This window comes from Lathyrus oleraceus, chromosome 7 (genome assembly GCF_024323335.1).
Source record: "Lathyrus oleraceus cultivar Zhongwan6 chromosome 7, CAAS_Psat_ZW6_1.0, whole genome shotgun sequence".
Classification (NCBI taxonomy): Eukaryota; Viridiplantae; Streptophyta; class Magnoliopsida; order Fabales; family Fabaceae; genus Lathyrus; species Lathyrus oleraceus.
In genome coordinates this window covers 272,654,171-272,678,410 of record NC_066585.1, presented here as the reverse complement: position 1 = coordinate 272,678,410, position 24,240 = coordinate 272,654,171, and the positions used below count along the sequence as shown (strand labels likewise).

At 32.0% G+C, this 24,240-nt stretch overlaps 1 protein-coding gene across 2 annotated transcripts; it reads left to right on the top strand.

The window, feature by feature from the left end:
• The first annotated feature begins 761 nt into the window (after window positions 1-761).
• LOC127108139 (ENHANCER OF AG-4 protein 2) lies at window positions 762-14,586 on the top strand. 2 transcript variants are annotated; one of them, XR_007795961.1, is made up of 13 exons: window positions 762-1,146; window positions 1,384-1,460; window positions 3,566-5,431; window positions 5,518-6,016; window positions 7,020-7,128; window positions 7,273-7,385; window positions 8,102-8,289; window positions 9,812-10,469; window positions 10,553-11,039; window positions 11,851-11,940; window positions 12,072-12,169; window positions 12,759-12,959; window positions 14,277-14,586. XR_007795961.1 is itself a non-coding variant. In XM_051045563.1 (12 exons), the coding sequence occupies exons 1-11, from the start codon at window positions 1,036-1,038 to the stop codon at window positions 12,140-12,142; spliced, it is 4,269 nt and encodes a 1,422-aa protein (XP_050901520.1). In that variant the 5' UTR covers window positions 762-1,035; the 3' UTR covers window positions 12,143-12,169; window positions 12,759-13,072. The 2 variants fall into 2 exon arrangements, 1 of the variants encoding a protein (XP_050901520.1); XM_051045563.1 differs by lacking the exon at window positions 14,277-14,586 and having other exon boundaries at window positions 12,759-13,072.
• Window positions 14,587-24,240: the final 9,654 nt, after the last annotated feature.

Sequence of the window (24,240 nt, the reverse complement as noted above, 5' to 3'; positions counted from 1 at the left end):
GATAAAAATAATATTAATTAAAATATAAAATTGAAAAAGATGTATTAAAAATTAAAAAAGATTATCTATTTTAAAAAATTCTTTTATTCTAAATGAGTAATTCATTATAGAATAAAGGGAGTATTAAACTCTAGGTAAAATTAAGACTTTAGCATTTATCAATTTATTGGAAAATCCAGTAATTTGTTGTCAAAACGGTTTGATACGTCAAAACAATATATTATATGATATCACTTACTATTAGTTACAGTGATCATAACTGATTATTTTAGATTGATGGTTATGTTGTGTTGTGAGACGAGATAATCATGTGACATTGTATAAGAAACCAAATTACATGACACGTTTATTGCTTGTGTTCTGTGTACTTCTGTGGGTGGTTGAATTAAAACAAGACAAGAATCACACATCACTTGGATTCCACCGTCGTCTGTCTATAAACAAAGTGTGAAGGTAAACGTGCTCATTAAGAACATGTCCTTAACTTTTTATTATGAATATGAATTACTAGTAACAGCTAGTATTTATTATTCAAACATGACAAATTTTTTTTTTAAATGAAATTTTAAATCTTTATTAGATTTATTTTAATTTTTAACTGGGAAGATCAAGGGCATTTAATGAAAATAAGAAACAATAGTTTAATTTTTGTAGCAAGATAAGCCAAAACCGAAGTTGGTAAAAAAAAAGATAAAATGCAATTATTATTATATAGTAAAAAAATAAATACAACCTAAATTATGCAAACCAAAAAGAAAAAAAAAATCAGAAAATTCCCTAACACGCTGGTTCTGGGAAAACCCAAAAACCAATGAGCCAAACGCAAAGGCAAACGCAGACGCAAAAGCTATAAGCCATTTTCACAAATAATCAAAATCTTTTACTATTCCTATCGAATTCAATTCCCCTAATCCCTTTCTCCCCCGCCGCTGAACCCTCTTCAACGTCCCCGCGGTGCCTCCGCGGGATTCACTAGGGTTTTCTGATCGTACCTTTCAATTTCCACTGTTTTTCCACGACGTCGTTCTCCAAGTCATGCCTCCGGCGCGTCGACGCGCGGCGAACAAGGCTAAGGCGAACGGACACTTGCGTTTAGGCGATCTTGTACTAGCGAAGGTCAAGGGTTTCCCTTCTTGGCCTGCCAAGGTCTGCGCTACTCTTTTCATCATTTTTTTCCATTTATTTTCTTCATGATTTCTTTGTGAATACATTGTGAGTCTTTGTCTCATGTAGCTAACTTTGTTAGTTGTTCGGATTAGGAATCTTAAGTTTTTTTGGTTCATTTTTGTGTGATTGTGCATTGCTGTTGGGTTATCAGTTTATGGATTGGTGGGCTGATTGAGCTTTCAGATTAAGATTCTGATTTTTTTGCTTTGTTTTCAGATAAGTAGGCCTGAGGAATGGGAGAAAGCCCCTGATCCAAAGAAATATTTTGTTCAATTCTTTGGCACCGAAGAGATGTAAGCCTCTCTTACCTGATTTCTCTTGTAACTAACATGTTGCCAAGTTACCGGTGAATGACGGGGATGCGCCTATTATAATTTATGATGAAAATTAGGGACTGTTGTGTGGAGTTAGTAAGGAGGAACACAGTCTAGTGTAAACTGATTAGTAGTTTGGATGTGGATAAAATGTACTGATGACTTCTGTAGGGGTTTCGGAATATTGCCCTCTCACCTGTTATCTCACTGATTATTGATTGGCCTTATGTTCTGAGTCTTTGGCTGGATGTTGATGTTGCGGGTTACGGGATAGTTGTATTTGACACACCTACTTATAAAAAGTTATAGAGTACAGTGTAGATGTTTTAGTGTTTTTAGAATGGTATCCTTAATGTTGAAACTGAATGACAAGCTTCCAATTATGTTTATTATATGATTATATAATTATATAATTCTGGATTCTATATCTGCATGTTGTTCTAGGTTAATACAAATAGGTGTCTCCACTAGTTACTTGTAGTATATAACCGAATCTGCAGTTTATTGATGACATTACCAACTTATCTAATTGGTCAAATCATTAGGAGAAGGCCCAAAGATGGTTTATATTTCTAAGAAACCCATCCTAACAAGGGCCCTATGACATTAACCTTTATAACCCTGGATATCCTTTATTTAAAATTTATGCTGAAACTCAACTTTTAAAACTGGGATTGGCAAAGATGTAATTCTTATTTCCTGGTCTTAGAGGGGTTCCAAGGACTTACTTCCCTAAAAGATTCAACCTGAAGGTCCCTGAGTGGTTTTATGGATCTGTTTGTTTATGCTTAAAAAGGTGATTCTATGATCCACCTTCTTTTAGTGGTTTTATTTCTTTCTGAAGCCACTATTTTTAACTTCCAAGGAAATCACTAATCAAGCTTTTTCTTTAAGAAAATCACAAAGAATGGGACCAATACCTCTAACTCTAAATAAATTAAGTTTAATGAGTATAGGGCTCAAGAGAAAGTGAGCAACTTTTAATGCTGCTGCAGATATTGTTGTGTCGTAACCCCATGTTAAATGTGAGAATCTTCTGTCATGATCTATGTGGGCGGAGCCGTAGTGTGGAGATAATCTGACTGTTGGAACAAACAAGGCTTAGACAGTTTATGCCAAATTTTTGTTTAGGGGTTGTGTATATTAGTCATATTACTCGTGGTGTTTTTTTACTCTTTTTCTTTTATTTGTACTAAGTTTTATCGAACGTAGTCGTTGATTCTATTTTGATTCCTCAACTACCTTTCCTGGTTAATTGAATGCATAAGAAAAAGAAAGAAACATAAAGATCATTTACCTGATGAATTTGTTGGTCTGCCAGTTTAAAATTGAATCACCTTTAATAATAACGATATAACGTTCATGGATTATTCATTTGGGATGCTAATGTGTCAATATGAAATACACCATAAAGTAGTTTTTGGATGCAAATAGTAGTTTTTTAATTAACAATTGCCTAACAGAAAGTTTTAATGATACAAAAGTGGTCTGGGAGACTTTTCAGTGCTAACTGAATGTTTTGAGATTGGATCCTTCTTGCAAAGGGGATTCATCTGATCTTTTAACTAATTCATATCTCTTAATGGGTTCTTTTTCTTGTCTTTGACTGTTCGGCGAGGCTAATGCATGCTCTGCTCTAGTACATCTTTTCTTTTGGTATTTACGATATTGTTTCAAGAAAAAGTTGTCAAGATTTTGTAGCTCTACATAATGCTCTAACATAAGTATATTCTTCATGTCATAAGAAAAGGAGAGTTTTTATGATAGATTTTCTGACTTGTTCTCTGTCAACATTATGCGACTCACAATCTGATAATGCATAAATTTAGGATCCTGGAAATATCTCTTAAATTAAAATTTTGTCACGAGTTGATAACCATGATTAAGGTCACGGTGAGTAAATTCTGGTTAATTTGAAGGGGTAAAAGTCTGTTGACTTTCTAAATACCAAGGTAATCTGATTTGGTGATTACTCTTATGATTTCTGCTCTGCATCCTTCATGGTTATTATTTTTCATTAGATTATTATCCTGTATTTTTGTTTCCATATCATTGCACCTATGTTATTTTCTTTTCCTTTGCAGAGCTTTTGTTGCACCCGCAGATATTCAGGTCTTTACAAGTGAGTATAAAATTAAGTTGTCTTCACGGCTTCAAGGAAAGACGAGGTACTTTACCCAGGCCGTGAAGGAAATATGTGCAGCTTTTGACGAGATTGAGAAACAGAAGGCCAGTGGTGATGACACAGATGATTCTCGGATTGATTCAGAAGCTCCTCCTGTTGATGAGACAGTGAGTAATCCAAAGGATACCACTGATGCTGTGATGTCTCATGCAGAAAAGGATAACATCTATGTGGGTAATGTTGGCTTCAATTTGGAGGACTGTTTGTTGAAAACTGGAGAGAGGGTTAGCCCAGATGAAAAGCTCACAGAGTCTTGCCGTCCAAATGAAAGTTCTTCTGTTTCATCACCTTTGGTCAAAAGTAAATTATCTACTGGTACAGAGATAAAGAAGAATTCCAGCAAACCTACTCTTAAAGGTGCAAGTAATGTTAATGATTTTGGTCAACATGATAACGAAAATAGTGTTTTAACAAATGGTAGTAAGCCAAGAAAGCATGTTACTGGTTCAAAGAGGAGATTTGAAGTTGCAGATGATATAAATAAAAATGGTGGATCATCTACTGGGACACTTTTGAAGGTGGGAAAATCTACTGGCAGTGCTGATCTTTCCAGGTCAGGGGAGACATTTAAATCTGGAAAGAAAGGGAAAGATGCATCTGCTGTTAAATTAAATTCTCCAGAAACTTTTAAACCAGACTCGAATGGTAGTACTGGAGAAAAAGGTAAGAACTTGATTTCAAAAAAAGCAAGTCTCGAGGTAAAAAATGAATTACAGGAGGCTGATGGCAAAAATTCAAGTATGGGAAAGAATAACCAAGTTCATGCAAAGCATAATGTGGGAGCAAATGAATCCTTACATGCTACTAAGAAGTTGAAACGCATGGAGGCCAGAGATGATTTAACTTCAGGGCACATCCCAAAAGATGTGAAAAGTGCTTTGCCTTGCTCTACTTTTGTCGAAGAGAAATCATCTAAAATTTTAGAGTTGAAAAGGCCCACTTTAAATTCAAAAACAGAAAAAAGCTCTGGCCATGAGTTGCTACCAATGATCAAACAACATAGCCAAGTTCAGAAAACTATGCCTGATTCTGATAGAGTTGCTTCTGATGATAAAAAAGTTTGGAGCAATCTTAAACTGAAAGGCGATACAAAGAATGTTACGACAAAACAAGCACAGAAGAAACGGAAAGCTGTTTGCCTCAATGAAGATGATGATGTACCTAAAACTCCTGTTCATGGAGGAGCTGCAAAAAATATCAAGTCGCCTTTTGCTTCAGAGGTCAAGAAGGGAAATAATGAACATTCTGAGAAATCTGATGCTGCTAAGCTGGCTCATAGAAATTCTAGTGAACTTGAGGAGGCTCATTTGAAAGGGCTGTCTTCTCAATTACATATTGATGCATCATCAGTTAAGCCCCCTGAAAAAGAGAAAGCCGATGAAGCCATTCCTGTGCATGTTCCTCTTAGTCATGATAAGTTAGATTCGAAGCAGTTTCCCTCTAAGGTGGCAAGAGTAAGCTCTGCTTCCCCAGTAAAATCACCTCAGCCAGTTCCTGCAACAACAAAGTCAAATGCTGAGCGGAATAAATCTTCCAAACCTTTGCTTAAAGCTTCCAGCATTGCTACTCTAAAGAAGGCTGACAACGGGTCTTCCAAATCTTCACATAACCTCAGCTCTTGTCAAAACCAAGTTTCTGCTCATAAGAAGAAGCTAGCATCTTTGGCTGAAAATTCCAAGACTACTCCAAAGACATTGCCTCAGGAAGTTGAAGTTCCTGTTTCAACAATAGATTTTAAGGAGCCTGATGCACTGCATGTGGATGGGTACTTGTGCTTTTTTAGTCATCTCATTTTGTTTGGTGTTGTTTGCTGATCCTTTTCCCTTCCTTTTTTTGTTTATATTTTTTCAGATTGGAAGAGGGTATGGAAGAAAGAAGTAATATATATACTGGTTCTGGGACTCCAGAAACATCTAAGACTATGAAGCATCTTATTGCAGCTGCCCAGGCAAAATGGAAAAAAGCTCATTCTCAGTATCTTTCTTCTGATATCCATAATGTCCAGGGGGGGACTCCTAGCCCATCCACAGTTCAGCCATTTCTCCCTGTCTCAAGGAACTTCGCTCAGACAGATGTGCAGGGAGTTTATGAGCTCGCAACTTCGGTTTCTCCGCCAACTAATGAGTATCACTCTGCATCTCAAAATCAGCTCGATGCGGATGAGATTGAAGAGAGAAGAGTCGGTTCAGTGCAAAGGGATCCTGAAGGTTCACTCAGTGGGGGTACAGAGGCTGCTGTTGCTCGTGACGCATTTGAAGGAATGATAGAAACTTTGTCAAGGACCAAGGAAAGTATCGGGCGTGCAACTCGTCTGGCCATAGACTGCGCTAAGTATGGCATTGCCAACGAGGTCAGCTCCATCATATTATTGCTAGTTATAAATTATGGATCGAACGATGATCCCAAACCCTCTACTCTTCCTTGCAAGTTATAAGAACTATTAGAGGGGATGACGTTGCAATTGAAAGGAACTTAAATTATTTAATTACTACCATAGTGCACAAAAAATGTTGTGGAACTGAATGTTGGTTGTCTAGGCATTTTAAAACCAAAAAGTACACTTAGTATTTTAGGATGTGAATGTTACAATAATGCGTGGCTATACAGGATTAGACATGGATTAGAAATTAGAAACACAAACATTAGAGAGAAAATTGGGTTCGCCCAACTCATTGTCAAAAAGATAGTTGCATCCTGTTCTAGGTGGTTTGGGCATGTATGGAGAAGACTTGCACTTATAAGGAGTAGTGCAGTCAAGATCGAGTGCTGGATCGTAAGATCTTATGTGCTAAGGATGCCTGAGATCGAGGGAGACTAGGGAAAACTCCATGCCAAACATTAAGAAAGATTTAGAGTTAAATGAACTACCTTTGACCTTAGTACACGAGAAGACTCAATGGTGTTGCTTGATTCATAGCCAATCCCATCTAGTAGGTAAAGGCATGATAAATGTTGTTGTTTTATAGTGAAGATGCCCAAAAATATGTCTCAATTCTGATATTAAGTTGGCAATACAATTACGTGACATGCAAGAAGTTGAAAGTAATTGGAATCTCCCAAACTAGCCTTGCCGGTTTTATATTTGGGGAGGAGGAGATGCACAAGCCTCATATTTACTATAATGAAGATTCTGGAACATGATTTTGTATGTTAGAAGTCCTGGAGTAGGAGCATCAAGGATCCATGGAAAATAAGAAATGCATCTTCTTTCTGTTTGCTTTATATTAAGTTAGAGATCATTAATAGTAGTGTTATTATAGATTCTAAGATGCTATACTCTTTGTTACTATTTTGGTGGTTATGTTAATTTTGTGGTCACTGTACTGGACTTACTTCTAAGTCCTTATGTTCAGGTTGTTGAACTTCTCATCCGGAAGTTGGAAAATGAAGCTAGTTTTCATCGCAAAGTGGATTTATTTTTTCTTGTTGATTCTATCACTCAGTGCTCACATAGTCAAAAAGGTGGGTGAAAAAATGAGATAATCCTTGATTATTAGCATTTATTAACAGTGCTTTTGTTTCCGCTTCTCTTCCCTGCTCAAAATTGCCAGTTTAGGAATTTTTTTCATTGTGGCATCTGTCTCACTAATTGATGGTTTTTTTTAGGAATTGCTGGAGCATCTTACATCCCTATAGTTCAAGCAGCGCTGCCACGTCTTCTCGGTGCTGCTGCTCCCTCTGGAGCTAGTGCCCGTGAAAATCGTCGTCAATGTCACAAGGTCAGCTTGTTTGTTTTTATTTATTAACAACAAGAATTGTATTAGGGGGAAGAAGCAGGGTAGAAATAGGTGGAGGATTGGAATACATCAAAATCCTAAAAAGAAAAGAACCAGAAAGAAAAAATGTTAATATTGCAACAAGGCTAGCCAGTTAGTTTCTTTGCATATTAGTAGAGGAAAGTGTCTGGAAACGTGCACAAGCCTTAGAGAGAGGCCACTGATTCATGTAGTCAACCTTGTGCTGGATCAGAACTGGGATACTGAGAGGCCCTACAAGATGTTGGTGTTTTACTCGATTAAATCTACTATGTATACTATATAGTGTAAAACTCACCATTCACCACTGAAATTGCCACTTCATTTTTCTTCAAATTATTTTAAACAATCATGGATATATTGCTTCAAAGTCAAGGGGCTAACGTTAGATTCATGCAGCATCCCAAACAAATTATTCCAAGGGAATTAGCTCCTCACCATTTATACACAAATGGGCTACTTTTCTTAATTGAAATGTAAATAGTTTATGGGGAAACATTGAATTCATCCAGCATTGCAAACAACATCATTGTTCTTTTTCTCAAATTGTGCCCCACGTGATCATGTTGTATGAATGCCAATTACAGAATTACTTGTCTTTGAATAGGTATATTTCCTGTGAAATGAGTTTTCATTTGAATAGGTATATTTCCTTATATTCTATCTTGGGTTGTTTGCAGGTTTTGAGGCTGTGGCTTGAGAGGAAAATTTTGCCAGAGTCTGTTATTCGCCGTTACATGAATGAAATTGGGGTTTCAAATGATGATATCACAGTTAGCTTTTCCTTCAGGCGTCCGTCTCGTGCCGAGCGATCTGTGGATGACCCAATTAGAGAAATGGAAGGCATGCATGTTGATGAGTATGGAAGGTCTGGTATTTGTTCCATCAAAATTTTAGATCAAGTGTTTTCCATTAATAAATTCATGTTCTTAATTTATATCAAGTTTTTTCCTATCACGAGTTGCTGGTAATTTTTGTACAGTTAGTTTATCCTTGCTAAAAACAAGAAGAAATAGTAATTTCTGAATCCTTAAATGATGCATGAAAAACAACCATGAAGTGGAATATTCTACATTGCAAAATGAGCCCGGCATGAGGTGCAAGCATAAATAAGATAATTTGTGATAAGACCCAGGAGTTTGAAAATATCCAAAATGCTAAAAAAAATATGTCAAACTATGTTAAAAGCTATGTTAATTAAATAGACTTGTACAATTTTAGGAGAGGTTAAAATTTTAATTCCTGGTTAAGAAATTATGAAGTTACAAATAGTACCGATTTATGTTCATGTTATCAGAGACAAATATAATTCGAATACCAAATATTCATGGATAATAGATTTATTATATGCATTACCAAGCTTCTGGAAATCACATGACATGCTTTGAGATTGAATTGGTTTTTAAAATTGAAGCATGGGCATATATATGACTGGGAACAATAGAAAGGGGGACTCTGATAGACTTGGGTATTCAGGGATGCCCTAGTCCCATATTGTGTAGTATTGAATACTTGGTGGACTACTAAAGTGACCCGATTCTCCCCCTTGAACACTTACCAATTGATATTAGAGCCTGGTTGTTGAAGGCTCTGAAAGGGATACTATTATGCTGACCGGATAGCCCAGGTGTCGTAGAATGCCTCCTCCAGTACGTCAGCCTCTGGTGCTGGTGCTGTGTTAGTCCCACATTGAGGAGTATGGGATGCCTCGTTGCAGTATTTAAATAGCTTGGCTCTTTCCACGATAGCTAGCTTTTAATGGAGGGTTCTCCTAGTGCTTGTAGATACTCATCAAATTCCTATACTGATAGCATGGCTCTCATGAGTCCATAACTTGAAGTTGTAGCACATGATGATGATGTGCTATATCTATTTACTCCTCTATCCTTCCGACAGTTAAGCAGTATCCTTGTGATGTATCATAAGTATATGGCATGGCTCTCACGAGTCCATAACTGTAGCACATGAGACACACGCCCTTCCAACTTATTGTTGACTATATTATACTCTCCTCTAACAGTTGAGCAGTATCCTTGTTAACAAAATATTGAAACATGAACAGAAGGAAATAATCAATTATCACACAGAATGCCTGATGCGATGATAGACTATATTTTTATATTGAGCTTGTTTTAAAAATGAGAAGATCATGTAAGCTTTGCTATGGTGGATTTCCTATCATATGATGGGAATATATGATTAGCTTTTTTTCTTTGGCTCAAATTCAGGTGGGGGTTTGCATTGGTGGATTTTTACTTTGCTGGACATTTGATTAACTATAGAAAGCCTACTTTATATTTCGTGTTTTCTATTCTATTACCATTTTATTTGTTTCAAAAAATGTTATTTGGATTCTGATTCTTGTTATATTCATGTGTGTTGTCTATCAGTAATGCTACATTTCAGCTGCCTGGCTTTTTATCTTGTCATGCATTTGATGAAGACGAAGAGGAAGAAGGTTTACAAATCAATTCATGTATGGATATGTATGGTACATCTCCAGCAGATCCCGCACCCAAGTTTGGAGGATCAGATACTCATACTGTGACCCCAAATGACAAACGCCATTGTATCTTGGAGGATGTGGACGGTGAGCTAGAAATGGAAGATGTTTCAGGTCACCCAAAGGATGAGAGACCTGTATATTGGAATAGTTCTGATGAAACTGATATGCTTCTTCAGAGCTCAAATAGGAATTTGGACCCAACTTCAAATATTTCAGAAGACATATTGGCTACTCCTGAGGGTTCCCCTCCATTACCTCTTGATTCACCCCCTCCAACCCCACCTTTGCCTTCTTCACCTCCCCCTCCTCCTCCTCTATCATCTCCATCTCCTCCCCCACCCCCACCACCTCCAATGTTGCAACCCCCACCTCTTCCTTTACCATCCTCAGCCCCACTAGTATCATTGGTTCCTCAATTGTCTGGACTGCCCCGGCCTTCACATGTCTCCCAGTCATTAATGCCACCTCAGTCATCATATCAGTCATCACCAAAGTTGGGGTATCAGCAGAATATACCTCATGACTTTAGTAGCTCAACTAGTGTAAGAAAGTTTTGCTTTTGATATCTCCTGTTTGTTTTCGATTTATTTGATTTCTCACATGGTAAACACAATCCTCTTTGCAGGGTAACCAAATAGTTCAAATGGCTGGTAATTCTTTTTCTGGAGGTCACACTAATGCAGTTGTCAAGAATGAACTATTTCCACAGCCATCTGCTTTTACCTTGGCTGCAGGATGCAGTTCCCAGGAGCCCTCTGGTTTGAACCCTTCAAGACAATTAGAATACGGACATAATGATGTGTATTTAAATGCTCAAGTTCATCAACCTAACCAGCAATATCAGCAGGGTAACATTTCATATGCTCAGAGACATGCACATCCTGCACCAGCCCAAAATCTATCAAATCAGTTCTCATATCCAAATCACACAGTTCAGCAACACCTTCCACATGCATTTCATCCTCCTTTTCCATTACCATCTCTTCCAGATGGCTTGAGGCAATTCGTTGCTGATGAGCAATGGAGAATGTCATCGACAAACAATCAACATCAAAATGGTGTATATAGAGGGATAAATCCTTCATGCCCTGGTCCTCCCTTTGGACAAGAAGGTATGTTAATCTATTCTCCTTGCAATTCCAAATGTTTTATTATGGGAAATTGTTGGAATTTCCGCCTTCATTGCGGTCCGCCCCTAGTTGCCTTTATTGTGGCATTTGACTTGTTTTCGTTGCAGCCTCCAACACCTTCATTGTGTTGGGCTTGAAGGGGTGATTTAGTCCCACATTGCTTAGAGATATGGCCTGTGTTGTGTTTATAAGTGGGAGCAACCCTCACCCTACAAGCCGGTTTTGTAGGGATGAGTTAGGTAAAACTCAAATTCTGAGATGGTATCAGAGCCTATCTTAGATCACATGTTGGGCTTCCCGCATCGTCCACACTTCGGCCTCATTGAGGTCCGAGCGTTGGGTGATGGTGGTGGAATTTTCACCTTCATTGCGGTCTGCTTCTAGTTGCCTTAATTGCTGCATTTGACTGCCTTCATTGTGTTGGGTTTGAAGAGGTGGATTTAGTCCCACATTGCTTAGATTTATGTTCCATGTTGTGTTTAAAATTGTGTTTATAACTGAGGGCAATCCTCACCCTACAAGTCAGATTTGTAGGGACGAGTTAGGTCAAACCCAAATTCTGAGATAAATAATGTTTGCCTTTTAAACTATTTATCACATATATATCATCCGTGAAGTTAATTTTCAGCTTGCAGAGGTTCTTTTCCTTCTATTTTAGTTTTTTTAGTTTTGCTATTTTTTTTTGTTGCTTATGACAATTAAAGCTTTGTAATTACACGGATGTTATTGATGTTGTGTTGCTTGTAAGAGTAATCTAATAGTTGCTCAAAATTTTCTTTTAATGACGATGAAGGTTTCCGACCACCACTTGAAAGGCCGCCGTTAAGCAATGTAGGTTTTCAGCGAGCAATTTCAAGCACCCTACCTAGTGCACCAGTATCAGGTGACTTTTTTCGAAACTTCTTTATGTTTTTTTTTATTCTTTGCTTTTCTTTACTGCATTTGATCTTTACTTGTTAAGAAACTATTTTTATGACTTATGGATCAAATCAATCTCATTGTTCCCTTCACCAGGACACGGTGCTCCACAGATGTTGCCTTGCAGGCCAGACATATCTGCTGTTAATTCTTGGAGACCCACTTGAAGTTGATTGGACACTTATTAAAATTAAGTATGTTTTCTCTCTCCTCAGTTTGGACAGCACTCGTATATCACGGCAATGACTTGTGAACGTTTTATTTTATAAATTACGGACTGCTTGCTTATTAGGACTTTTAAAATAATATTGACCCCTGTTTCGAAATTTTAGACTTCATTTTCTATTGGTTAGAGATATAGCCTAAATAGAGTGTACAAAGTCCTCTCTTCACAAGCTAGTCATGTATTGTTCATAAACCAGGACCAGTAGCCCTAGGCGTGAGAAGGGTGTAATGGAGAAACATCCAAGCCTCACTTAGCTATAAGATATATGACCTATATAAAGCTTACAAAGCTTGGGAAACCCTTATGTTACATGCTGTTTTTTTTAGGCATAATTGATGGTTTGCAAAACTGATAACTTAAGAATATTATTAGTCATTGTGTTTCTGACGTTAAGAATCCCTTTCATATTTTATATGGACCAAATTTCTTTTAGAATAAATAGTTTGATGTTGTTCTACTTACCCGTAGCATGTTTCTGTCATTTTCTATTCAGGAAAATTGTTTTTAATGTTCTTTCTCCTATAAATATTGATTTATGACTGCTTGTTACCTTTCAGTGTTGTTGCTGGTGGATCAACACTCACGGCTATAAATTGTACCACAAGTTAGATTTGCCTGTGTTGTACATACAACTTACCTGTGAAGAGAATTTTGAAAAGTTGCGGAGGCTTTTGGCAGGATTGTGTATATTGTATTTTTTCCTGACAATGTATCCCAGGAACATTAGCTTCAAAGTTTAGGCTCATGTTTCTGACTTGGTTAGTTTATCTGTTGCCCATCCCTTGTAATTATTACATGACGTCTATATATAAATCTGTTTCAAGGATTCAATTTTAACTAATAATAATTTAATATTAATTTTATTGCGTAAGTTTTTTTTTTCAATTTTTTTTCTTCTTATTTTCGGTTGCATTTTCTTAATATATTTTAGCATGTTTTATTGACTTGAGTATTTATATGTTGTAATCCTTGTATGAAGCAAATTCTGAAACTCTTTCGGTATGCTTATAGTTTTGCTCAAAGTTCATATTACTCAACTAAATAGTTGTTCCTTGTAGTTGTGTAATCTTGTGCACCATCTCTTCTTTCCCTAATTCTGAATCAAACCTCTGGGTACCCATTAGCCTATAAACTTTGGCTACATGATCCCTGAGGTTTTGTGAATTTAGTAAGAAAGGGACACTTATGAAATATTTAATACTGCTTCATTTTTTTTTGTATTGTATAGTTGTGTTTGGAGGTGGGAATTGTTAAATTTCTTTTTTTTTTCAATTCTCTATGAGATGACACTGGGTTTAGGTGTAGAACTATATTTTATGCTTTCAAAGTTTGAGTGGCTTATAAATGTAAGATCTGTTTACTTTTTACTGATTGGTAGCTTGTTATATTTAATAAAGCACTGCAACCTGTTTATACATAATTATGAAATATTCATTCTTTCTGTGGTAGCATCTAAGCATTGGATAGGTTAACATGAGTTGAGGTTTATACGTCGAGTCTTTTGATCGATGTTTTGGATGTTTTTATGGACATTGAATTGATGTATTGTTGAGGGTCTTTTGTTATCGAAGTTCGATGTTTTACCTCTCAAATAAAGTGACTAGTGCTGGCATCTTCATATGGATTGTTTTGGTCACTTCTTTTCTTAATCAGACTGCTATGTTACAGTTAGTTTTTTTGGATCAACTATTAAGTTGGAATTCTTGTCACCTCTATATTACTAAAGATTTTGTGCTATGCATCCTCTATGTGTTTTTTCAAATGCACCATTTCTTTGGTAGTTACTAAATTACTTTTGTAGTCTGTTAAAAGTTAAGCGTAATTTATATTTGAAGTTATCAACAATACCTTGAGCCTTCACTTGATTCTGATCATTCTTTTTCCTCCATTTAGATAGGATGATTCGTATGTTTGTTGTGCAGCTCTTTTTCTTCAAATTTTATCTTTTAATCCTCCCCAATTCTTGGCACATTTTACTCTATTTTAATATATATATGGCATATATAAGGATTTGTTTTTTTTGTTAAAGTTTCTATGTTGTTAAAGAGGAATGCTAAATAACTTGATGATTTCAGGTTTTGGCAACAAGAATAGATGTCAAACCATTCTTCATGTTTTGAATGATATAACTCAATAAGGCAAACTTCATCCCCTAGAAAGACGGTTGATAATTGAGGTAAATAGTCATGTAATTTTAAAACTTACAATGCTTTTGTTATTGACTTCAATTAGAATGCAAGTGCGCCTATACATAATGTATAAAAAAAATACCAGTGATATTTATTGTACATTACGGTTTCTAGATTGATGTTAGAATTGTTCTCCCACTTTCTTTTTAAAGAAATCAGAAATAGGAAAACTACCTATATCTTTGATGTTGCGGCATGGTTATACTTAAGAACTATTATATTTATGGTGACTTGCCATTAGATATAAGTCATAATCCTGTCATGTGTTTATATCCTTATTCATTGTAATGCAAGTGTTTTTTATACTCTCAAGGTTGAAAAGGTTGAAAGAGAGGTTCAATATTTTGGATTTGAAAACATAAAATTTTTAGATTTGAAAACATAAAACTTAAATGTACCTTAATCTTTGGAAACTGTTATTGCATCCATAGAATTTGTGTCGAATTTTTGTTCTTGCTATTGTGTTTCCTGGGAAAAATATGGATGCAAGAGTGGTTTAAGTAATAGAGTCTGGAGATTGTGAAGTTAATGTAATGATTGAGTTTAAGTAATAGAGTTTGGTGATTGTGAAGTTATGTAATGATTGAGTTTAAGTAATAGAGTTTGGTGATTGTGAAGTTAACAAGATATAGATGAGTAGATTATTTATATATCGGGTATGGGTAATTGTACCCGCAAAATATATCCGTAATGGATATGGTAAAAATACACCATGGATATTTGCATGGGGATGGATAATTACCCACTAAAATAAACGGGTGTAAACGTGGGTATGAGTACCTCAGTATCTATTTTATCTCATATACGTGCACAATCACAATTAATATTTATATATTTTTATTTATATGATATAAAACTGTATATGTATCATTTAAAATAAATAAATAACTAATATATTTTGATATAGATATTCAATTATTTTACAACTCAAAATTAAATAATTTCTTTTTTCATGTTCTTAAAAATTTTAAAAATAAAATGATATGATATTTTTTAATTTATCGATTTGGTTTTATTTAAAATGCGGGTAACATGTATGTATGAGTATTTAAGTATGGGTATAAAGTTGATGACCACGTGGGTATAAACTCGTGTATGAGAAGTTTTTCTTCAAACCGCAAGTATGGGGATGGGTAAGAAAAATTTGCGCGATTAAGTGTTTTTGTAGTTTAGAGGCAAATTATTAAGTCATAATTATGAGGTTTTATTTTATAGAGTAGAGTCAATAGAAGAGACTCTGAGGTACTACAACGGTTTCTAAAATGTCTCATTTGCAATTTTTTTTATAATATTGATATAATATATATTTTTTATTTTTTATTTTTATTTATTAACTTTCCTTATATTTGATTACTCTATTAATTGTAATTATTATAAAATATTTACAAAAATCAATTTATTTAATTATTCTTTTTAAGAACCGAACATAGTTTAAGTATGACACTCGTAGTATAAGAGTATAAGAGGTATTATAAGTTAGAGCCAATAAAAGAGACTCTGTTTTCTAGAATGCCTTTTTTCTCTATCAAAAATTGTGTATGGACTTAAAACTTTTTATCTATCAAAATTTTTGTATGGACATAAAATGTGCAACTTTTACTACAAGATTTACTGTGTATTTTTAAACTCAATGTTTGCTATTTTGAAATAAATTAGTTTTTGAATTTTAGAAATAATTTTTAGTTGGGCAAAATAAGTATTTTTTTGCAAGTGCTAAAATTTTCTTGCAATTATTATTATTATTATATTATTATTATTATTATTATTATATTATTATTATTATTATTATTATTATTATTATTATTATATTATTATTATTATTTTATTATTATTATTATTATTATTATTATTATTATTATTATTATTATTATTATTATTATTATTATTATTATTATTATATTATTATTATTATTATTATTATTATTATTATTATTATTATTATTATTATTTATTATTATTATTATTATATTATTATTATTATTATTATTATTATTATTATTATTATTATTATTATTATTATTATTATTATTATTATTATTATTATTATTATTATTATTATTATTATTATTATTATTATTATATTATTATTATTATTATTATTATTATTATTATTATTATTATTATTATTATTATTATTATATTATTATTATTATTATTATATTATTATTATTATTATTATTATTATTATTATTATTATTATTATTATATTATATTATTATTATTATTATATTATTATTATTATTATTATTATTATTATTATTATTATTATTATATTATTATTTTATTATTATTATTATTATTATTATTTTATTATTATTATTATATTATTATTATTATTATTATTTTATTATTATTATTATTATTATTATTATATTATTATTATTATTATTATTATTATTATTATTATTATTATTATTATTATTATTTTATTATTATTATTATTATTATTATTATTAGTATTATTATTATTATTATTATTATTTTATTATTATTATTATTATTATTATTATTATTATTATTATTATTATTTTATTATTATTATTATTATTATTATTATTATTATTATTATTATATTATTATTATTATTATTATTATTATTATTATTATTATTATTATTATTATTATTATTATTATTATTATTATTATTATTATTATTATTATTATTATTATTATTATTATTATTATTATTATTATTATTATTATTATTATTATTATTATTATTATTATTATTATTATTATTATTATTATTATTATTATTATTATTATTATTATTTTATTATATTATTATTATTATTATTATTATTATTATTATTATTATTATTATTTATTATTATAATAATATAATGAGATCATTGTCAGGCTTTTAAAATTTTTTTGTACTGATACAAGGTTGAGGGGGTTGAATTCTAGTGGATTAACAACTCTTCTCCGTTTAATCAAACTAAATATTGTTTGAAAGAGTATCTCACCCACTCCAATGATTATGCACGTAAATTCATAAATTTAATAAAATTGAATTGAAGATAAATTTATTATTCATAATTTTTTTATTAAAAGATCATAAAATCAAAATTAATAAAAATTTATGAAAGACACTATTATATAAATAAGATTACTCATAGGTCAAACTAACCAATTTTTTGAGATATTTAAAATACAGAGTTTGAATTGTTTTATTTTAACCGTTTGGTATTGGGACACCACACATAAATAAATTTTATAAAAGAGAATGTTAAAAATTGTATTATTAATCATTCTAGTTTCTAACATTTTGTTGAGAAGATACGAAAAAAAATCTGTTATAGTAAACATTATAAGGTACTAACTCTTTTTCTTTTTTCTTTTTTGATTGAAAACACCAATTCAAACTACGAAACATTTTATTCTATTTCCATGTGAAAATGTCGCATGGAGAAACTGGCCGGCTCATACGCATCACCACTTTGTTGAAAGTGCAAAGGTTGAAGTTGAGTATGTCCAGTCTTTTTGTCAAACTTGCTGAGAAGAAAAATATTGAGCATTTGATTGCCAGTGCTGCTGGTAGTGGAGCTGTTGTTGCTGCCACTGTTTCAGTAGTCAAGGAGAAAAAGGAGGAACCAAAAGAAGAGAGTGATGGTGACATGGTATTTTTAGCTATCTGAATTTTGTTCTACAAATTTTTAGTTTTGTTATCACTTGTATACATTTGAGGATTCTGTCTTTTCACTGTTTTGTTTGAATGTAATTCATAGTTTTGTATGTTATTAAGGAAACATTTTATTCACTCAACGAAAGAATGTATAGAGAGAAAAAAACAACATAAAAAATTACATATTTGCTTTCTATTTACATTTTCTTAATTCTAACAAATAAATAATTATAATAATAAAAACAAATTAAAAAAGAAAGTAACATATTATATAGAAAAATTTGTTAACATCAATACAAAATATTAAATTTGAGAAATATATTACACCAATTACACACTTTTTTTTACTAATATAATTACTTCATAAGAAGAACTTTAATTGTGTGAGTCCAGCCGCTGAAGTATTTAACAAAAAATATGAAGTTTTTCAAAATAAAATAAAATGAAAGACTATAATTTAAGTATTTTAATTTTTTTTATACTTATAATTATAATTGAAAGGAGTGCTATAAAAACAATATAAAGAAGGAAAGACTTTAGTTTAAGTATTGTGTTACCATTAATATTATTAATATGCTATGATTTAATATTAGGCATGCAATGGCTAAGTATTTAGAGTCAATACTTTGTGATTTTGAGAAATTTAGCTTCCGTTTATTGTTCATTACTCCATTCGTTTTTTTTTAAATGTCATTTTCTAATAATTTTTTTAATTTTTTAAATTATTATTTTTAAAATTTAAGATAACATCAATTTTTATTTATTAAAAGTGTCCATAATTATTTATTAAAGAGAGAGAAAAAATTAAATATATAAATATATAAATATATAAATAAATAGATAGGGGTATTATAGATAAAAAAATAATTATTACTTAAAAAATAATAAATTTGATTAACGTATATAAAATAAAATAAAAATTAAAAAGAAACATAGGAAGTACTAATGAGTCCGGTTGATGTTTTGATTCTGCTTGTTGTTCTTAAATTAAATATAATTGATAATCCTATTTCAATCTTAAGAATTTTCTACATTATTACATGATTATTCTAATATCTTTAAAGAGCCTTATACACTGTTGCCTACTAGACAGAAGTTTGATCATGTTATTCCTCTTACTGAGGGAGTTGAATTGTTCAACCTCTGACCTTATATATACTCTAGTGTTACATCATTGACAATTTGGTTAATGATAGGTTGGTCATATTATACAACACCCTCCATCTTGATGAGAAAAAAAGATGGGTCTTGAAGAATATGTTTGGACTACCAAAAAATTGATCAACTTACAATTAAAGATAGTTTTTCTATACCTCTAATTGATAACTTAATGGACAAATTTGATGGTAATTCTATTTTCTCTAAGATACATCTACGTTCTAACTATCACAAATTGAGAATGGTGCAGGTTAAAACTTACCAAAAAAAAAAGAAAACTTTTAACACATTGTGGCCCTTACGAATGATTGGTTATGCCTTTTGATTTAACCAAAGCCATCATTTGGTTTAATCAAAGCCCCTACATCATTTGGTTATGCCTTTTAGTTTAACCAAAACCCCTACATCATTTTAATCATTCATTAAAAAATTTGTTATTTCTCACCTACCCATAAGTTTTCAAATAATGAGAGAAAATAGTTTTTTTTTAACAAAGAAAAATGGTCTTTTTAGGATCTAGGACATGAAGATTGACTAATTGACAAAACTAACGCAAATTGTATGATAAACGATATATAATAATAAATATTTTATTTGTTAAAAACAAATATGTTCGCTACGGAAATAAGAACACTTAGACATCAAGTATACGCTGAAAATGTATAATTGATGTTTGACTTAGCAAAATGAACATTTGAATATGAGACGATAAAAGTGTCTCAAAGTCAATTGAGAAATACTTCTTTGTTTTTAATATTTGAACTTTTAAAGGCTTATAGACGAATGAGATACACTGCGAAAGCAGGTAACTCGTTAGTTTAGAACAAGATAATGTGCGGGTGAAATTAAACATTACTAGTAATTCAATTACAATGACGGAAGATGATGTTAATGAGATTACTGTTATAAAGAGAAGACTTGAGTCTAAATTCGATATCAAGCATCTTGGAAGATTAAAATATTTTTTAGAATGAAATCCCCAAGGTCCAAAGAAGAAATCTTTCTTAATCAACACAAATATATACTTGATTTACTCTCAGAAATATGGATGATAGGAGTAAGACAATAGAAACCCCAATGGATCCTAATGTAACTGTAATGATCAATAAGTAGAAGGTGTGCGTGTTCCCTCTACAAGGGTAAATGGACTTAAAGACCTTTGTAGGTGTATTCTAATTTGGGTAGTGAGGGCTTGCTCACGTCGGTGAGAAGTCTTGTAAGGTGGTTTTTTGAGGATGTTTAAGGGGCCTCTCACGTGAGGTGATAGGCTCTGTTGGTGGCTGGTGTTGCTGGGTTGCAAGCGGGAGGTTAGGTTGATGGTGTGTTAAGGCTCCTAGGAGCGTAGTGTTCCCTGAGTAGTGAAAATGTGTATGACTTGAGAATCAATCATTATCCCCTTAAGGGATACATTATTTATATGAGTCCCAACCGCTTAGGATTTTACCTCCTATACATGGACTTAACCACTTCCCTCTTATCAGGAGAGGTTATTGATTGCCTATCTTCTTGGAGTAAGTAGGTACTTTCTCTCGCTTGACTCCCACGTTGGTGGAACCTCTTGGGTAACTCTCTTGGATTCCGTTTGGACGGTCCAATTGTTAGGCGAGGGCGTCATAACCTTGGGCTTTATCATATATAACACTACAATAAAACTAAATACATCATATATAGATGAAATGGTAGATAGAGAACACTACTAATAATTGGCTGGTAGACTATTTTATTTGACTCATACAAGACATAACCTAGCCTCTGCAGTGAGTGCGATAAGTCAGTTTATGCATGCAATAAGGCTTGCTCACTTGAAGCGTTTTTTAGAATATTGAAATATTTGAAAGGTACTCAAGAAAAAGGGTTAATGTTAAAAAAAGAATGCATATACAGGTTGAAGATTATACAGATGGTGACTGAGTAGATAATATAAATGGTAGGATGTCCACTTCAATGTATGATACCTCTTTAGGTGAAAAATTTAGTTATACGGAGAAGGAAAAAAACAAAATGTTATAGTCAAGTGCTGAGCAGAGACTGAATTTTGCTCTGTGGCCCATGATTTTTATAAAGTATTATGGATTAAAAAATTTATTGATGAATTGAAGATCTCTAGTCCAAAATCAATCAAAGTCTATTGTGATAATAAGACAACTATTTCCATTGCCCATAATCTTGTCATACACGACACAACGAAATATGTTAAAGTGGACAAGCACTTCATTAAACAAAATATTGATAATGGTGACATTTGTATGCCTTATGTACCAACCATAAGTTAAATAATAGATGTTCTCACAAAGAGTCTTTCAAAGAGACAATTCAATGACATGATGAGTAAATTTGCAATAAGTGACATGTACATATGCCAACTCGAGGGAAATTGTTGGAAATTATTAAAGTAGATCAACATAGAATAAACAATCTCTCATTATGTCTGAATGTAAATAATAATTTAATGTTTTTATGTATTTATGACAATTTAAATTATCATTTATAGGGAGAATAGTTACTATGACTAGGAGGATTATTACTCTAATTTTTAAGTCTGAATGATATTCTATTTTCTCTACTTTGTACTATATAAATACCTCTTATATATGATTTATCAAATCAAAAATATATATTTATTTATATGTGTTTCTTTTAGTATGATGTTATTTTTTTCCATGTATCTTATTGATAATACACCCCCTAATATTTAATAATAAAATTATTAAATAAAAACATTATTTAATTCAATATATATTGTGAACATATAAACATTTTAAACTTATTCATTAGGAGGACTAATTTGGAGTGTAGAATGATTAATTTTAAAATTAAATCCTTAAATGAAAATATTACTAAAATCAATATAGTTTGTAAACATAGAAATACAGTGTCTTTTGGGTAGAAATAAAGGTATGGGTGGAGGGAGGGGTCCCTCATTCAATGTCAAATAATGAACTTATATTCTATCAAGGGGAATTGATGGTAATTGGAATCAAAATTTTACCTCTTAAATAAAGGAGATTTTATTCTATCACCCTCCAAGTTTAATTTGACGTTTATAAATACCTCTCACGTATTAAGTCTTAAATGACCATGACGTATTAAATCGTTTAAAAGATGACGAAAGACATGTTGTGAATGACATAAAAAAATACAATATGGCTCCTAGATACATAATTGATGCTTTGAAAGATAGAAATCCCGAAAATCTCACGAGTGCTACCCAGGTGTACAATGCAAGATATACATACAAGACGAGCAAGAGAGGTTCATTGACTGAAATATAATATTTATTAAGTCTTATTCATGAAAAGAGATACATGTACTAGAGAAGAAACAAGGACGATTCAAATGTTGTTGCTAATATCTTTTGGACACGTCCTAATTTAGTGAAGTTGTTGAACATGTTTAATTTGATATTAATTTTTGATTGTACATACAAAACAAACATGTATTGCATCTCCCAATAATGTAAAATTTTATTTATTTCATTTTGGGTTAAAATTGATTATTTATTGTACATACAAACAGGTACCGACTACCACTAATTGAGATTGTTGGTGTTACATCTATGAAATTGACGTTTTCAGTTGGATTTGCCTATATGGAAAATGAAAGGGAGGAAAAATTCACATGAGCACTAGCGAAGCTGAAAGAGTTTCCGAGGGGTTGCTATCTAAGAGTTATTCAGTGCTATTGCAGCTTTACTTAGATGGGGTGAAGAGTTTCAGCCTTTAATTCACACACAATTAGATGCTGAAGTTTATCAACACCATCAAATATATTCCAATGTGTTTTATGCCAAATTATCTGAAGTTAGGAGTTCGTTGTAGCCGTTTAAATTATCTGAAGTTAGGAGTTTCAGCCTTTAATTCACACACAATTATATCGTTTTTTAAGGAGCTATTAAATTTTCTTCCAATGTCGATTAAATTATCTAATAGCCTTTCCTTAGTGTCCTTTTCATATTGCTCTCTCTCTTTCTCTCTCTCTCTCTCTCTCTCTCTCTCTCTCTCTCTCTCTCTTATATAAATATATATATTTTTCAAGGAGCTGTTAAATTTTCTTCCAATGCCGATTAAATCATTTAATAGCCTTTACTTAGTGTCATTTTCATATTGCTCTCTCTCTCTCTCTCTCTCTCTCTCTTATATATATATATATATATATATATATATATATATATATATATATATATATATATATATATATATATATATATATATATATATATATATATATATATATATATATATATTGTTTTTCAAGGAGCTGTTAAATTTTCTTCCAATGTCGATTAAATCATCTAATAGCCTTTCCTTAGTGTCCTTTTCATATTGCTCTCTCTCTCTCTCTTATATATAGATTTTCAAGGAGCTGTTAAATTTTCTTCCAATGTCGATTAAATCATCTAATAGCCTTTCCTTAATGTCCTTTTCATATTGCTCTCTCTCTCTCTCTCTTATATTTATATATTGTTTTTCAAGGAGCTGTTAAATTTTCTTCCAATGTCGATTAAATCATCTAATAGCCTTTCCTTAGTGTCATTTTCATATTGCTCTCTCTCTCTCTCTCTCTCTCTCTCTCTCTCTCCCTCTCTCGTCTCTCTCTCTCTCTCTCTCTCTCTCTCTCTCTCTCTCTCTCTCTCTCTCTCTCTCTCTCTCTATATATATATATATATATATATATATATATATATATATATATATATATATATATATATATATATATATATATATATATATATATATATATATATATATATAAGAGAGAGCAATATGAAAAGGACACTTAGGAAAGACTATTAGATGATTTAATCGATATTGGAAGAAATGAATATGTCTGAAGACAACTTTCGAAAAGAAGTTATATGATCCAAATTTTAAACTTCTTTCCAATGTTAACTTTTGAACCTTTGGTTTGGTTGCTTGATTGTCTTAGATTTCAATTGTTGATGGTTGGTGCACTTTGATACTGTCAAACCAAAATGCATCAGAGGAGGATGGTGTGTCGGGAGTTTCCCAACTTGGTGTTTTATACATTGATTTTGAAAAAGAATTTAACGGCTAAATTAGGTGT

Bases quoted from the DNA above. Each gene is read 5' to 3' on its own strand.
- LOC127108139 (XM_051045563.1), top strand. From the start codon at position 1,036: ATGCCTCCGGCGCGTCGACGCGCGGCGAACAAGGCTAAGGCGAACGGA. The intron at 6,017-7,019 runs GTCAGCTCCATC...CCTTATGTTCAG, and splicing joins AGTATGGCATTGCCAACGAG to GTTGTTGAACTTCTCATCCG. The intron at 8,290-9,811 runs GTCTGGTATTTG...GTTGTCTATCAG, and splicing joins CATGTTGATGAGTATGGAAG to TAATGCTACATTTCAGCTGC.